This window comes from Nyctibius grandis, chromosome 3, assembly GCF_013368605.1.
Source record: "Nyctibius grandis isolate bNycGra1 chromosome 3, bNycGra1.pri, whole genome shotgun sequence".
NCBI classification, from domain to species: Eukaryota; Metazoa; Chordata; class Aves; order Nyctibiiformes; family Nyctibiidae; genus Nyctibius; species Nyctibius grandis.
This window is the reverse complement of record NC_090660.1, coordinates 69,934,632-69,949,617: the sequence shown is the minus strand read 5'-3', so window position 1 is coordinate 69,949,617 and position 14,986 is coordinate 69,934,632. Positions and strand designations below refer to the sequence as shown.

Below are 14,986 nucleotides of genomic sequence, written 5' to 3'. Positions count from 1 at the left end.
TATAACCTGAGGAGTATTCCTCCTCCAGGGGAGATAATTATGCATTAATGCCCTAATGAAATTTCAACCAACATACTGCGTGCTGTTCCCATCACTCATGCCCAGAAACTACAAACTCCAAGTATATCAAATGCAGAGCAGAACATTTACATGAAAAGGGCCCATCTCAAGACAGAAAGCTGAAGAGCACAGCTTGCTCACTTCAGCAAAATGAGGACTAGGGAGAATAATCCCACCTCAGAAACACACCAGGAAGGCGGAAAATGCTCTTTAAACTGAAGGACAATGTTGAAAGAAGATCAAATAAATATAAACCAGCTAGAAATAATTTGGGGCTGGAAACAGAAGGTGGCTTCTTGACAGTCAAAGAAACGCAGCTTAGCACAGCTGGGGCAGAGCCCTCTACAAACAAAGAGGTGTCAGGGATCAGCATCACCGCTCTACACCAGTTCCCCAGGACGTCAAACGGAGCAGAGCAGTGAGCTGCCCCAGCTGCTGGGGTTGAGAACCTTGCAGAAGTGCTTGCGGTTTTGCCTCTATCTGTTTCCCTCCTATTTGTGTTTTCCTGGTCACCAAACTTGTGAAAATAAGGCAAATCTATCCATAATTGTGAAATTCCAATATTTTCAAATCAAAAACCTTGTCTTCTCGCTCATTGTAGTAAAACCTGCTTCCCCCAAACACAGTGGTTTACACCCGAGGCCCAGGGAGGGAGGTAGAAGGCACGCAGCAGGGACCCTCAGCACCACGGCTTGAGGTTTTGGCAGGGTGGCAGAGAAAGAAGGCGACCAAAAAAAACCCAAACAAACCACAACCCCCAAACCAAAACCCCCCAAAACGCAACCCCGCTACCCGGCCCTGTGCCATGAAACTGCACCCGCCGGCCCGGGGAGAGGGGCTGCCGCCGAGGGGCTGCCGCCAGCCCGGGGGCGCCTCTGCCCCCCTGCGGGACTCACGCCGATGCCTCATGCCCGCCCGCCCCCGGTGAAAACCGTCCCCGGTGCCTGTCCCCCGCTCCCACCCGACGGCAGGGGCACTCCCCCATCTCAAGCCCCGTCGGAGTCACTGGCGGCGGGGCAGCGGCGCCGAGGGGGATGTCGTAGGTGCTGCGTCAGCGGGAGCCCGACGGCGATTGGGGGAGGCCGCGCTCTCCCCGCGTTCACTAATTATAAAGTGCCGCCGCCCGCACCCGCTCCCGCTCCGCTCCGCAGCGGCGCGATCGGCCTCGGCAGCGGGCGCTCGGCTCGGCTCGGAGCCGCCCCAGAGCCGCCCTCACTGAAGCTGTCAGCAGCCGCAGGCTGTGAGTTCCTCTCCCCGCGCCCCCTCCGGGGTTTCTCCAGAGGCTGCTCGGCCTCGCTATAAATAACAGCGGCTCCGACGCCGAGGCTCCAGCAAGGCGCATCTCACTTCCGAGCAACTCCCGGGACCCCCGAGGGGAGCCTGTATGTGAGTGAACTGCTCTGCCTGCGGGAGGGGGACCGGGGCAGGCCCGGGGGCGGCTCTGCCGGGGTTGGTGCCCGTCGTCGGGGTGGCTACTCGGGGCGCTCCGCTGGGAAACCCTTCCCGGGAGGGGCTGCCGTCCCGCCCGTGCCGCTCCGCGGTGGGCCTCTCCCCCTGAGGCGCGGGCTTTGCGGGAAGGGCGGGATGAAGTGTTTGGGGACCAACACTTTCACTGGACGGGAGCTTCTGGCCGCTTCATCCTTCGGGTCCGCTCCTGCTCCGGACGCAGGTCCGTTGCCTTGCAGCTGCCAAGCGCCTCCCTACCTTAAGCGCCTGCTTACCTCGCAAGCGCAACCACCCGGGCTCCAAAAAAGCGTGTGAGTTACCGGAGTTGCGTGCGACTCAGGACTTTGGTCCTTTAGACTTTAAACCGCGGCGGCAGCACAATTTCGTGCCGCCTTCTCCTGTCCCCAAGCTGGAGGAGGGCAGTGCCGGGGGTGGGAGCGGGGGGGAGGTGGCTGCCGGCTGACCTCTCCTTCTTGCAGCCCCATGGCGTTGCTCCTGAGACTCGGCTGCTCGCTGCTGGCCCTCAGCACCTGCCTGCTCCCCGCGGCGCGGGCGGACTGCGGCAGCGACTGCGCCGCCTGCACCTACCGCCTGGGACCCCGCGCCGGCATCCACCCCCTGGTAAGCGGGAGCGGGGCTGGGGGGGGGCCGCCCGGCCGCTTCAGCACCGCGGAGACCCCTTCGGCCGGGCCAGGCCCCCGCCCCGCGTTAACTTTGGGAGGGAGGAAAAGGGGGCAAAGGAGCAAAATAACAAAAATCCCCCACTATTTAGTGGGGGAAGGGGCCGGGGTCGCTTGGAAGACCCGTTTTTGAAGGTGGGAGGGAGGGAGGAGCGGGCGCCGGGGAGAGGGCGAGGCGGGGGGGGGCGCCGACACAAACCCAGCGCGCCCCGAAGAGCCCCCCCCCAGCCCGCCCGTCCCTCCCGCCGCCTGTCAGCGAGCGGCGGCTTTCGGGGCGGGGGGGGGGCGAACACCCCGCGCCCGGCATCCCCGGGGGGAGCAAGGAAAAAGCCGAGTGAAAATGTAAGGGTGAAGGGCGATGCGGCCGGAGAGGGCAGCTCTGCGGGGAAAGGAGAGGTCGCTGCCCGGCACTTCAGCCCCGGCAGGGCGGCGGGAGCCGGGCGGGACGGGGCGAGGGGTCCCCGCCCCCGGCCGCGGGCTGCCCCGCGGGATGAGCTCTTACCAGGCAGGATGGCTGTCGAGCTGAAAAGCGGCGGATCTGCCTGAAATCGCACAAAAAGTGGGGTTCAAGCCTGGTTTGAGTAGCAATACCTTCCGCGGCTCTCTTCCTCTCTGCATGGTGCTGCACAGCGTTAGGAATATGCCTGTGAAAGGTCCCTTTGACATTGTCTCCTAAGACAAATCATGCTAAGAGAACTCCAGCATTCTAGGGGGGGGGGAGGGGGTGTATCTGTAATTTTAATGATATTGAAATTATTTAAAAGTATAGTCACAGAGGCAACTCAACTTGAAATTTAAGGATCAGGGTCAGTGAAAGTCCGGGGTCCCTCAGCCCTTCACTCCCTGAAGAAGGTGGGAACTCAGGCTGCCGAGTCCTTTGCCAGTGGCACCTGCAGTTCCTGACCTCAAATAGATGTGTATTGAGGCATCATGCTTTCAGCACATCTGAATGATCTGAAAAGTTTTTTGTTCCTATGATGCCATCGATTAGTTGGAAGCACACAAAAGGAAGGACTGGACCCTATCCTTACGCAGAATTAGGAATCACTGAGTACTGCTGCTTACTCCAAAAGCGCAAGGACTCACTCTTAACCACAGCAGGTTCATAAGGGCAATATTCTTAGGATGGCTGGCAAAACAGTTCCCTATACTTTTTTGCTTACATTAGCTTTCAATTGAACTTTAGCTTTAATATCAACTAGGGGAAAAAAAAAAGTGGTAGTTTGCTCTTTTGGAAGGAGGGATATGCGCTTTCTGGAGTATATGTTGTTGACATCTATATTGATACTCTCTCTTGTTACACCTTCAGTAACAAGAAACAATCAAAGTCCCATTCAGTAACAACACTTATTAGCTGAATAGGAAAAGAAGCAATGTGCCATACCTTATGTTCATCATACATCTACAAACAATTTTTAGAAACAACTGTTTCTAGATACTAGCATCTAGTAACATCATAACTGATTTTATCACATTGCACGTGGTCATTCACACCTGTGAGACGACATATGTTCACTTGGCAATAAGGGGTTATTAAAACTAATTGAGAAGGCGAAAGAGCTGTTCTTGCTTTGATTTAGAGCAATTTCAAAGTCAGACTGAAGCTGAGATCTCATTCTCTTTACAGCGTAACTATAATATATAGCAATAAGCATGCAGTGCCAGTTAAATTATTGTGTCCCTTTAATTTTCTTGTGTTCATATAAAAAACCATATCTAAATTTCTCAGACTAAAATGAGGCTCAAGAGACAGGTAAGGCCAGAGATAGAGAGCTGGTCAGTTAGCTATTAGAGAGAACTGTGCTGGGGTTTCATTTCACACTTTTAAAGCATATTGAGATCCTTAGAAAACATCATCCATAGGCAGAATAAGTGTTTTTCTTATTGAAAATATTGCTGATTTCTTCTTTAATTATTGCCATATGAAAACCACAGACAAGAAGAAAAAACACCGGATTCACCTTTTTTACAACTGAAGAGTGTAGCTTCACAAGAAGTAAATTCCTCTGACACATAGCTAATACGTACGTTATTATCTTTACATGACAGGTTATGAGATATGCATACAGGTACTGAAAACTTTTTTTATGTCTTAGCCTGAAAATTTTACACTACAGTCAGAAGCAACACAGCTTAGGATTTTTTCCGTCTTTCTGATGGTCACTACGTTGTATGTCGAACTAGCAAAACCAGAACTTTGATCCTGCCTAAGAGAGCCTGTATTTCTACATTTGTATTGGTACGCATTTGAAAGATCTGTTCCACGAAGAGAAACTAATGATAACAGACAGAAACAACGCCTTTAAAGCTATGCAGTGTATTGAAGATACTGAGCAGTGCAGTACAGTACAGCTGGCTTCTTTGCAATGACAATGCCATGTAACTTCTTTCCTAAAATTTCTGAATGTTACTTTTCATTATGAATTTGAATACACTTCTACACTTTCATTATGAAGCAAACCACAATTGGTTTTTAGCTTCTCAGTAGTAAATTAAAAAACAATATCGTAACAACACACCCAAGCATAAGGGAGGTGCCAGAACTGTACATGTGGCTTACATTGAAACAGAAACATAGGGGCAGCCCTGACATACAGAACCCACGATCCATCTTGTCCAGTATTCTGTCTCTTAGAGTGGAGACTACCATGTCCTTCAGAGAGGGATATGAAGAACTTCAGAACAGACAGGTACCAAATCAGCTGTTCATGAAGAGCAGTCCTTCCAAGCCACTCAGAAAGAGAGGCTCGCTCACGCTCTTAGAAAGAGAGGCTCACTCATGCTCTTTTAAAAACAAGTAAAGATAAGACCAGGTGGCAGTGAGGTGCTTGTTACTATCAAATAGTTCTTAGTAAACCACATCCTTTTTTCAGGCATGTACACTAGAATGTGAGGGAAAGCTGCCTTCTGCCAAAGCCTGGGAGACCTGCAAGGAGCTCCTGCAACTGGCAAAGCTGGATCTTTCTGAGGATGGCAACATTGCTCCAGGAGACAAGAAAGAGCTGGATGAGAACCATTTGCTTGCGAAGAAGTACGGAGGGTTCATGAAAAGATACGGGGGGTTCATGAAGAAAATGGATGAGCTCTATCGGGTAGAACCAGAGGATGAAGCTAATGGAGGAGAAATCCTGGCTAAGAGGTATGGAGGGTTTATGAAGAAAGACTCGGATGACGATGCCCTCGCTAATTCCTCTGATCTGCTGAAGGAGCTTCTAGGAATAGGGGATAACCCTGAAGTGGGGCATTACAGAGAGATAAATGAAAATGACGGGGATGTCAGCAAAAGATATGGAGGCTTCATGAGAAGCATAAAGCGCAGCCCCGAATTGGAACATGAAGCCAAAGAGCTGCAAAAGAGATACGGTGGTTTCATGAGAAGAGTGGGCAGGCCAGAATGGTGGCTGGATTACCAGAAACGATATGGTGGGTTTCTTAAGCGCTTCGCCAACTCCATTCTCCCTTCAGAAGAAGACGGGGAAACTTATTCCAAAGAGGTCCCAGAAATTGAAAAGAGATATGGTGGATTTATGAGATTTTAATACCTTTCCCTTTATCCCTTTTGTCCTAAATGAGAAAGACTGCCTTATTGGTCATAACTTATTGTAACGTGTTGCTTGTACTGTACAGTTTTCTACTGTCCTTGGTTAATGATGCAACCTGCATTTTGATGTTTCAGGTTCTGTGTTCTTTCAAGTCAAATAACTAACTTCTGTTTTAGTCAAGTTTCAGTCTGTATTGTAGTTTCCATGCTAGAACTATTTTGATTGCTGTATTCATTTTCTTTAAAGAGGAAGTACATCGACAGTAGAGTTGCTTAACTGTATATACAATAAATTCTTCATCCTAACTGCATAAATTCTGAAATGTTATTTATTTTCTCTCAGTCATTTAATCAAGCATCATCTCAATTTTTCTTTAAGCAATCATCAATGCCAACCTCTTCTCTGTAATTACAGAATCTGTACTGCACGCACAACAGCTGAAACACATTTTTGTCTTTAGTGTTTTCAGTTTCTTAGAACACTAGAATAATAAATATGCTTTAAAGTGAATATAACTGTATTTGCTCTAACTGCTCTCATTTTAACCAGTTAACAGAATAAATGTTTAAAGCCTAAATTTATAATTCATAGTGTTCAGCCAATCCACATAAAAAAAAACATAAGTGGGTTTGACTTAAAGCACTAAGAACATTTCTGCAGTGCACAACACAATGCCACGTTTGATTAGTTACACCTTTTATATCCATCCAATACAGCATTGTACAGTTGGCCTTAAAGTGATAAACACTAACTCAAAAAAGCAGTCAGTCAGTTTGTGCAAAATAATCATGATCCAAAACTGCATAAAAAAACTTCAAAGTCCTAATTTTTCAGAGCCCCTGATAAACGTTTTTCCATGGAACAGCTTTGTGTTTGATCCCTCATCTGGTATAAATCACTTTGGCACTACTGAAATATGGGAAACTGCTGGTCAGTCTTTTCTGTTTCAAACAAAGGCAGTATAAGTAAATCTGAGAACAAACAGAGAACCAAACACTAACACTCTAGCTCCTTTGGCATTTACATATCTGGCACTTACATCAAAGGCCATCTCCCATCCAGTGTGCGCGTCCTTCCCTAATTCTCACTGTCCCGCTAGATTCCTAGTCTGCGAGCACTTTTCCCCCACCTACTGCTACTAGTTACTGGTTACTTCCCACTTAAATTAACATGATAAAAATCGCTTTAATCACCGGCACTGACAATAAATCAAAGTTTCTACAGTCAAAATCCTTGAGGCTGTTTAGATACCTGATTATTGCTGAAATAGTTTATGGGAGCTAGATGTCTAAAACCATCTGTGGCTCTGCATTCAGTATCTGTATTTCAGTTTTGCACAGTACTACCTATTGACACAAAGGGCAAATTAAGGGTCTGACTTTAACTTCAAGTCAATGGGATCTTTTAGGTACTCAGGACTTTTGAAAATTAAGCTGTGTTTAAATATGCACTTGAAAGCCTCGTCACATACACATAGTCGTAATGATTTTTTGCTTGGCCCTTACAGGATGACATAGGTGGTCTGAAGTGGCCAAAATCCTGCTGAAGAGTTGATAAACCGCAAGGCATTCCTTTTCCCTCACTAAAAGCAGGGCACCTATTTTTCTCTTCCTACTATACAGAATTGATGATACCAAATTTTAAAAGGCAGAAAATACAGATGCCTGTAGAAGCTCCATGGCCTTTTCAGGATTCAGTTGTGCTCCCTATCACCTTTCTAGAGAGTTCTTCAAGATGCCACCAGCCACAGGAAAACAGAATCACAGAATCACAGAATGTTAGGGATTGGAAGGGACCTCGAAAGATCATCTAGTCCAATCCCCCTGCCGGAGCAGGATTACCTAGACCATATCACACAGGAACGCGTCCAGGCGGGTTTTGAATGTCTCCAGAGAAGGAGACTCCACAACCTCTCTGGGCAGCCTGTTCCAGTGTTCGGTCACCCTCACTGTAAAGAAGTTTTTCCTCATATTTAAGTGGAACCTCCTGTGTTCCAGCTTGCACCCATTGCCCCTTGTCCTGTCAAGGGATGTCACTGAGAAGAGCCTGGCTCCATCCTCATGACACTTTCCCTTTACATATTTATAAATATTAATGAGGTCACCCCTCAGTCTCCTCTTCTCTAAGCTAAAGAGACCCAGCTCCCTCAGCCTCTCCTCATAAGGGAGATGTTCCACCCCCTTAATCATCTTCGTGGCTCTGCGCTGGACTCTCTCTAGCAGTTCCCTGTCCTTCTTGAACTGAGGGGCCCAGAACTGGACACAATATTCCAGATGCAGCCTCACCAGGGCAGAGTAGAGGGGGAGGAGAACCTCTCTCGACCTACTAACCACACCCCTTCTAATACACCCCAGGATGCCATTGGCCTTCTTGGCCACAAGGGCACATTGCTGGCTCATGGTCATCTTGTTGTCCACTAGGACCCCCAGGTCCCTTTCCCCTACGCTGCTCTCCAACAGCTCTGCCCCCAACTTGTACTGGTACATGGGGTTGTTCTTGCCCAGATGCAGGACTCTACACTTGCCCTTGTTATATTTCATTAAATTTCTCCCCGCCCAACTCTCCAGCCTGTCCAGGTCTCTCTGAATGGCTGCGCAGCCTTCCGGCGCATCAGCCACTCCTCCCCGTTTTGTGTCATCAGCGAACTTGCTGACAGCGCACTCTAATCCCTCATCCAAGTCATTAATGAATATATTGAATAGTACTGGTCCCAGTACCGACCCTTGAGGGACTCTGCTAGACACAGGCCTCCAACTGGACTCTGTCCCGCTGACCACCACTCTCTGGCTTCTTTCCTTCAGCCAGTTCACAATCCACCTCACTACCCGATCATCCAGACCACACTTCCTCAGTTTAGCTGCGAGGATGCTGTGGGAGACCGTGTCAAACACTTTACTGAAATCGAGATAGACCACATCCACAGCTTTACCATCATCTATCCACCGGCTTATGTCCTCATAAAAGGCTATCAAGTTGGTTGAGCATGACTTCCCCTTGGTGAAGCCATGTTGAGTGCCCCTAATGATCCCCCTATCCTTGACGTGCCTAGTGACAGCATCAAGAACAAGTTGTTCCATCACCTTTCCGGGGATGGAGGTGAGGCTGACCGGTCTATAGTTACCCGGGTTCTCCTTCTTGCCCTTTTTGAAGACTGGAGTGACATTCGCTTTCCTCCAGTCCTCAGGCACCTCTCCCGTTGCCCACGACTTAGCAAAGATGATGGAGAGTGGCCTAGCAATGACTTCCGCCAGCTCCCTCAGCACCCGCGGGTGCATCCCATCAGGGCCCATGGATTTATGGACGTCCAGGTTGCTTAATTGGTCCCTGACCCAGCCCTCATCAACCAAGACAGACTCCTCCTCTATCCTGACTTCTTCTGGGGCCGCAGGGGTCCAGGGCTCCTCAGGACAGCCTCCAACAGTATAGACAGAGGCAAAGAAGGCATTCAGTAACTCCGCCTTCTTTTTATCCTCTGTCTCCAGGACCCCCACCTCATTCATCAGTGGGCCTACATTGCCTCTAGTGTTGGCTTTACCTGCAATGTATTTGAAGAAGCCCTTTCTGTTGTCCTTGACCTCTCTTGCAAGGTTTAATTCCAAGGAGGCCTTAGCTTTCCTAATTGCCTCCCTACATCCTCTGACAACAGACTTATATTCCTCCCAAGTGGCCAGCCCCTCCTTCCATGATCTGTACACGCTCTTCTTCCACTTGAGTTTGCCCAGCAGTTCCCTGTTTAACCATGCAGGTCTCCTGGTACCCTTCCTTGACTTCCTACTTGTTGGGATGCTCTGATCTTGAGCTCGGAAGAAGCAGTCCTTGAATGCTAACCAACTATCTTGGGCCCCCTTACCTTCTAGTACCCTGTCCCATGGGATTTCCCCTAGCAATTGCTTGAAAAGGCCAAAGTTGGCCCTCCTGAAGTCCAGGGTTGTGATTCTGCTAGCTATTCTGTTCCTGCCACATGAGATCCTGAACTCTACCATCTCATGGTCACTACAACCAAGGCTGCCCTCAACCTTCACCTCTTCAACCAGACCCTCCTTTTTAGTGAGGATAAGATCCAGCAGCGCTCCTCTCCTAGTTGGCTCATCCACCATTTGCATCAGAAAGTTATCATCAATGCACTGGAGGAACCTCCTGGACTGAGGATGGCTGGCTGAGTAGGCCTCCCAGCATATATCAGGGTAGTTGAAATCCCCCATGACAACCAGGCCCTGTAATTGCGAGACTGCTCTCAGCTGCCTGTAGAAGGCCTCATCACCGTCCTCATCCTGATCCGGTGGCCTGTAATAGACGCCCACAACAGTATCACCCCTGCCAGCCTGCCCCTTAATTCGCACCCACAAACTCTCAACTCGCTCCTGATCCGCCCCTGGACAGAACTCAATACATTCTAGCTGCTCACTCACATAAAGAGCAACTCCACCACCTCTCCTTAGCGGCCTGTCTTTCCTGAACAAGACATAGCCGTCCATGACCACATTCCAGTCATGCAAGGCATCCCACCAAGTCTCTGTAATTGCCACTAAATCATAGCCCCCCGACCGAACACGGATTTCTAACTCCTCTTGTTTATTCCCCATGCTGCGTGCATTGGTGTACAAGCATTTCAGGGAGCGAGCTGAGCACACCGATTTCACCCCAGGGGGATAGGAGGCCTGGTCTACCTCAACACTAGAGCGTTGCCCCAGTGGTGCAAGCCCAGCTACTACCCCATCCCCCTTCAAATCTAGTTTAAAGCTCTCCGAATGAGCCCTGCTAATTCCTGTCCCAGAACCCTTTTGCCCCTACGACATAAACCTTTCCCATGTATCACTGTCACGCCTGTTGTCTTATAAAACCAGCCATTATCAAAGAACCCAAAGCCCTGCCTGTAGCACCAGTCTCGTAGCCAGGCGTTAATAGAGAGAATCCTACTATTCCATCCCACGTCATCACCTGAAAATGGAAGGAGGGAGGAGAAAACAACTTGTGCCCCAGACTCTTTCACCAACCGTCCTAGGGCCTTGTAGTCTTTCTTCATCCCCCTCAGACTACGGGATGCAGCTTCTTCCCCACCTGTCTGGAAGATCAGCAGGGGGCAGTAGTCTGTGGCCTTCACCAGGTTGGGGAGTTTCCTGGTGATATCCCTGATTTGGGCTCCAGGCAGGCTGCAGACCTCCCTGTGATGGGGGTCAGCTCTGCATATTGGGCCCTCAGATCCCTTTAGGAAGGAGTCTCCAACCACTAAAACTCTTCTCTTCTTCCTTGTGGAGGAGGTAGCTATACGCCTGTCAGGTTTTTCTGACTGTGGTGGGACCTCTGATATAGGTTGCCTCTCCACCACATCCCCATTGGACCGGCTGTATTCCACTAGGGCTTCATATCTATTGCTCAGAGGCACCTGTGGAGGCAAGGTAGGCAAGGAGGGCACTCACCTTTTGCCACGGCCATAGACTTGCCTCCACTCACTCTTCTCCTCTAGGTTATTGTTTTCCACCTGAGAAGGGCAGAGTACAGGGGCCCCTCGATCCTGGGAGCTCTCCGGCAGGTGCTCCCATTTTTGTTGCAAGGAAGGCAGAGCCTGGCTCCACCAGTCTATCTCCATTTCAGCCTCCCGAATGCTCCTAAGCCTTTCTACTTCAGCTTGAAGCCTTTCAACCTGGCTTTGCAGCTGTGCCGCTCGGCCGAGCAGATCGTCTACTTGCTCACAGCGCACACAGCCCCCTGACACCACAGAGACGCTGTAGCATTCCCTGCAGCCTGCGACCTGCACCATCACCTCCTTCCGTGGGAGCTCTGTCTGGGTTCCCACAAAGTCTTCTTCCTGCTCTTTCCCCCCATAGCACCTGCCCATAGTGTCAGGAGGACATCAGTCAGGTGGAACACATCACCTGAGTGGTTTCATCCACAAGGACCTCAGGCTGTGCACACTGAGCCTGCTCTCCAGCGTAAACCCATGCATGGGATGCAGGCGTCAGCAACAGGTTTGCTTCAAACGTACGCTCCAGAAAAAGCTAAAATGACAATGCAGTTGCATCGTTAATCATTCACTTCCACATTTATCCACTTATTTTCCCTAAAACTTACTTCCCTCTAATTCACTCAAAGAGGCCCTTGCCAACCTTCTAACTAAAATAAGCATTGTTCTACTTGATGATGCAAAAGGTTTACCAGTTGTTGTCACTCATCCTTCACAGTTAACAAAAAATTGGTGATTTAATGAGGAATAAAACTCCCAAAGCTCTAGAGACCTAGTATGTATCTTGCAGAATGAACTGGTTTGATCTACTAAACATTCCCATTTATCAACTTCTATGGTAAAAAAGTACTTCAAACAAACATCTAACTGGGATATATGCGTGCAACCCAAAACAGGAGTGAGGGTAAGAAAAGTGGAGACATAAGTCTCTTCTAAGGTTGAAGAGGCAGGGGGGAATGTACACGGAAGGAAGATGAGACACTGACTGTCTGAATGAAATAGCAAAGCTGAATAGTCCTCATGCCTTCCATTATAATTGAAAACTTCACCAGTCAGACACTTTCTTGCTCTAATAATTATAATTTAAAAGATATGAAATTAGAATAAGATCAGATTTCTTCTGTTGTCATGGAATTTCTTATCTTATGACTTTCAGTTATGCCATCACTTAGGGGCTCTCTAACACTAAAGTGTTCTAACATTCCCAGTAATTAACATTTCAGATTAAATCAGCTCAAAATGTGCCAGTGAATCAAGCAAGGTTTCCTGAAGTCTATTTTACTAAATCACAAATCAAAGCTAAGGTTGAAGATAGGGTCTACTGGTCTGGGAGATGAAAAAAAGGCGTCTCAGTCTTGGTCCAAGTTCTGAAATGGTCCCCTGATGTTCCTCTTACAATACATTCCTAGAACTGTCACTTCATCGGAAGATTATTGAAACAGCTGTATTGTTTTATATAAATAAAAGCAGAAAGGAGGAAAGCCTGACCTCTGGAAAGAAAATTGCAAGAGTATTCTGAAGGAAGAAATGTTGTCCTGAGACCAGAAAACAGATTCTACATTTTCTTTCCCTGGCTTTTATCATTGCCTTGGCATTTTTACATGGTGATCAATATTCCAGAGTATGATCAAATATAGTATCATTGGTCTGAATGCTGAGCAAGTATACAAAAACTGAATATGAACAATGAATGGTGGAAGGGTCTAGAGCAGTCAAAGAGACTAATGCCTCTGCATGAGGAACAAAAGGAAGAAAAAGATAGTCTAGCTGAGGTTGAGGCAAGGATGACTGGGCTTTTTAATAGGAACTAAGTAGAGGAAGGAAGCAAAAAAAAAAAAAATATTTCCTGAACCAAATGGTGTTCACATACAGGAGCAGATCATGAGGGAGAGAGAAGCTGATGAATACAATGATTTCTGAATACCGAACTGCATGCAGCTGGAGCTCTGCTTGAAAACCTAAGCTTAAATCTTGGGATAATGATGAAAGGTCACAGTGCCATTACCACATCTCAGATGAACATGAGCTGAAATATGCAGAGCATCATTTTGAATTTCCTGGAGTTTTTTTCTGGTAAATGAACATGTAGTATGATATACAATAAATATAAATAACTACAAAATTATTATTACAATAATTATTTTGTAATTATTTCTAATTATAATAATTTACTTTATAATTGTTTATAACCATATCATAAATACAAGTAATTATAACATCAATGTTGTTAGCTGTTTCAGATAATGTTTCCCAAGATAGAATCTTTATAAGAACAGAAACATGTTCTAATTTAATATACTGAAATAAGTACTATTAAACTGTGTTCTACATAGACTCTAAATATGCACTGGCCTCTCTTAATTCTGAAGGGAACTTAATTAACAAGAACCAAAGTTTTCAATGATGTATGGTATATAAGGATGCTCTGTCATTAAGAATGGTTTTGGAGGCCTACATATAAGGCAAAATGACAAATTCATAGCACAACTCTACAGTTTATGTATATATCTCAGTGCCACAGAAAGTTTTCTTTACAGCCTTCTTCCTCAAGCACTACAGAGCTCAGCTGGACACAAACAGCAAGATTCCCCCTTATGCCAAAAGAAGCATCCCAGAATTTGCAACTTAAAAGTCAAATGAATAGTTAAGTACCCTGACCCTAGGTTGCTTTGAGAATGAAGAGATTCCTGGCATGGGTTAGCTGGCCCTGAAACCCATTTTATTTACAGTGATGTTCTCGGATAACCCCAAGGAGTGTACCACACTTCTGGCCTTTAAAACACTGAAGTTAGATCTAAAAAGTCACACAGAGAACAGTGAAACCACTTCCCTATCAGAGTCTTAAAACCTTCATTCTTCTCTTCAGTTCCCACCAAGATGGGTGATTCGAGCATCACCAAAGACACCCCTCTACCTGAGTAAGCTTTGCAGTCTGGTCTCTTTCTCCAAGAGCAGCCACTTTGGCAGTTCACGGAGTTCATCTCTTCCACTTCCTAACACCTCTTGTAGAAATCCCTTTGTCAGCTTCCACTCACAGCATTGGCTGTAATTTCACTACCCACAACACTGCTTTCTGACTCAAAATGTGGAAGACAATTGTATACATCTAATTGGAGAATGGCTGAGACCTCCAGTCCTAACTATGGAGGTTAGGTGGCTATTTTTAGGTTTTCTGCTTTTAATATTTCTATCATAATCCGTTGCTTCCCACAGTATTAAAAATAGTTACACGTATCAGTAGAAATGCACTGATTAACACATCATATCTTTATCATAACTGTGTATCATAATATCATAACTGATATTGCAGTTACAGACCACTACTCCAACCACCTCATAAGGGTAGGGAGCTATAATGAACATAGCTGTAAGCAACAAACAGGGTAGCAAAGCCAGCTGTAAATCATTAATCCAAGCATTCAATTACTAATCCCATCAGCCTCATTTAAAGCATTTAAACTGACAGTTGCATATCCAATTAACTGTTGCTATAGAAAATGAAAATGCTTAGAGGTATTTGACAGACAAATCTTTACTGGCCCAGCAGGGATTTACACTGAATTTGTTTAATTAGATTGTGACTTTACCTAAATTGAGCATTTACTGTAATCCTTGCTGAAACCATGGAATGAAATCTCTCAAGGTTAGTCGTCACAAAAGCACATCACTCTGCTAAATGATTTGTTAAAAGCACTGCACGGCACTGTACTTCTTCCTCAAGGAGAAGGCTGGCATATCCTTGTACGCAGAATCTGAGTGCTAAACCTTTCCATAGCTATGTCTGTAGGTATATAAGG

At 46.9% G+C, this 14,986-nt stretch overlaps 1 protein-coding gene across 1 annotated transcript; it reads left to right on the top strand.

Annotated features, from left to right (window-relative positions):
- The first annotated feature begins 1,989 nt into the window (after window positions 1–1,989).
- PENK (proenkephalin) lies at window positions 1,990–5,725 on the top strand. Its single transcript, XM_068397136.1, has 2 exons — window positions 1,990–2,127; window positions 5,060–5,725. The coding sequence occupies exons 1-2, from the start codon at window positions 1,990–1,992 to the stop codon at window positions 5,723–5,725; spliced, it is 804 nt and encodes a 267-aa protein (XP_068253237.1).
- Window positions 5,726–14,986: the final 9,261 nt, after the last annotated feature.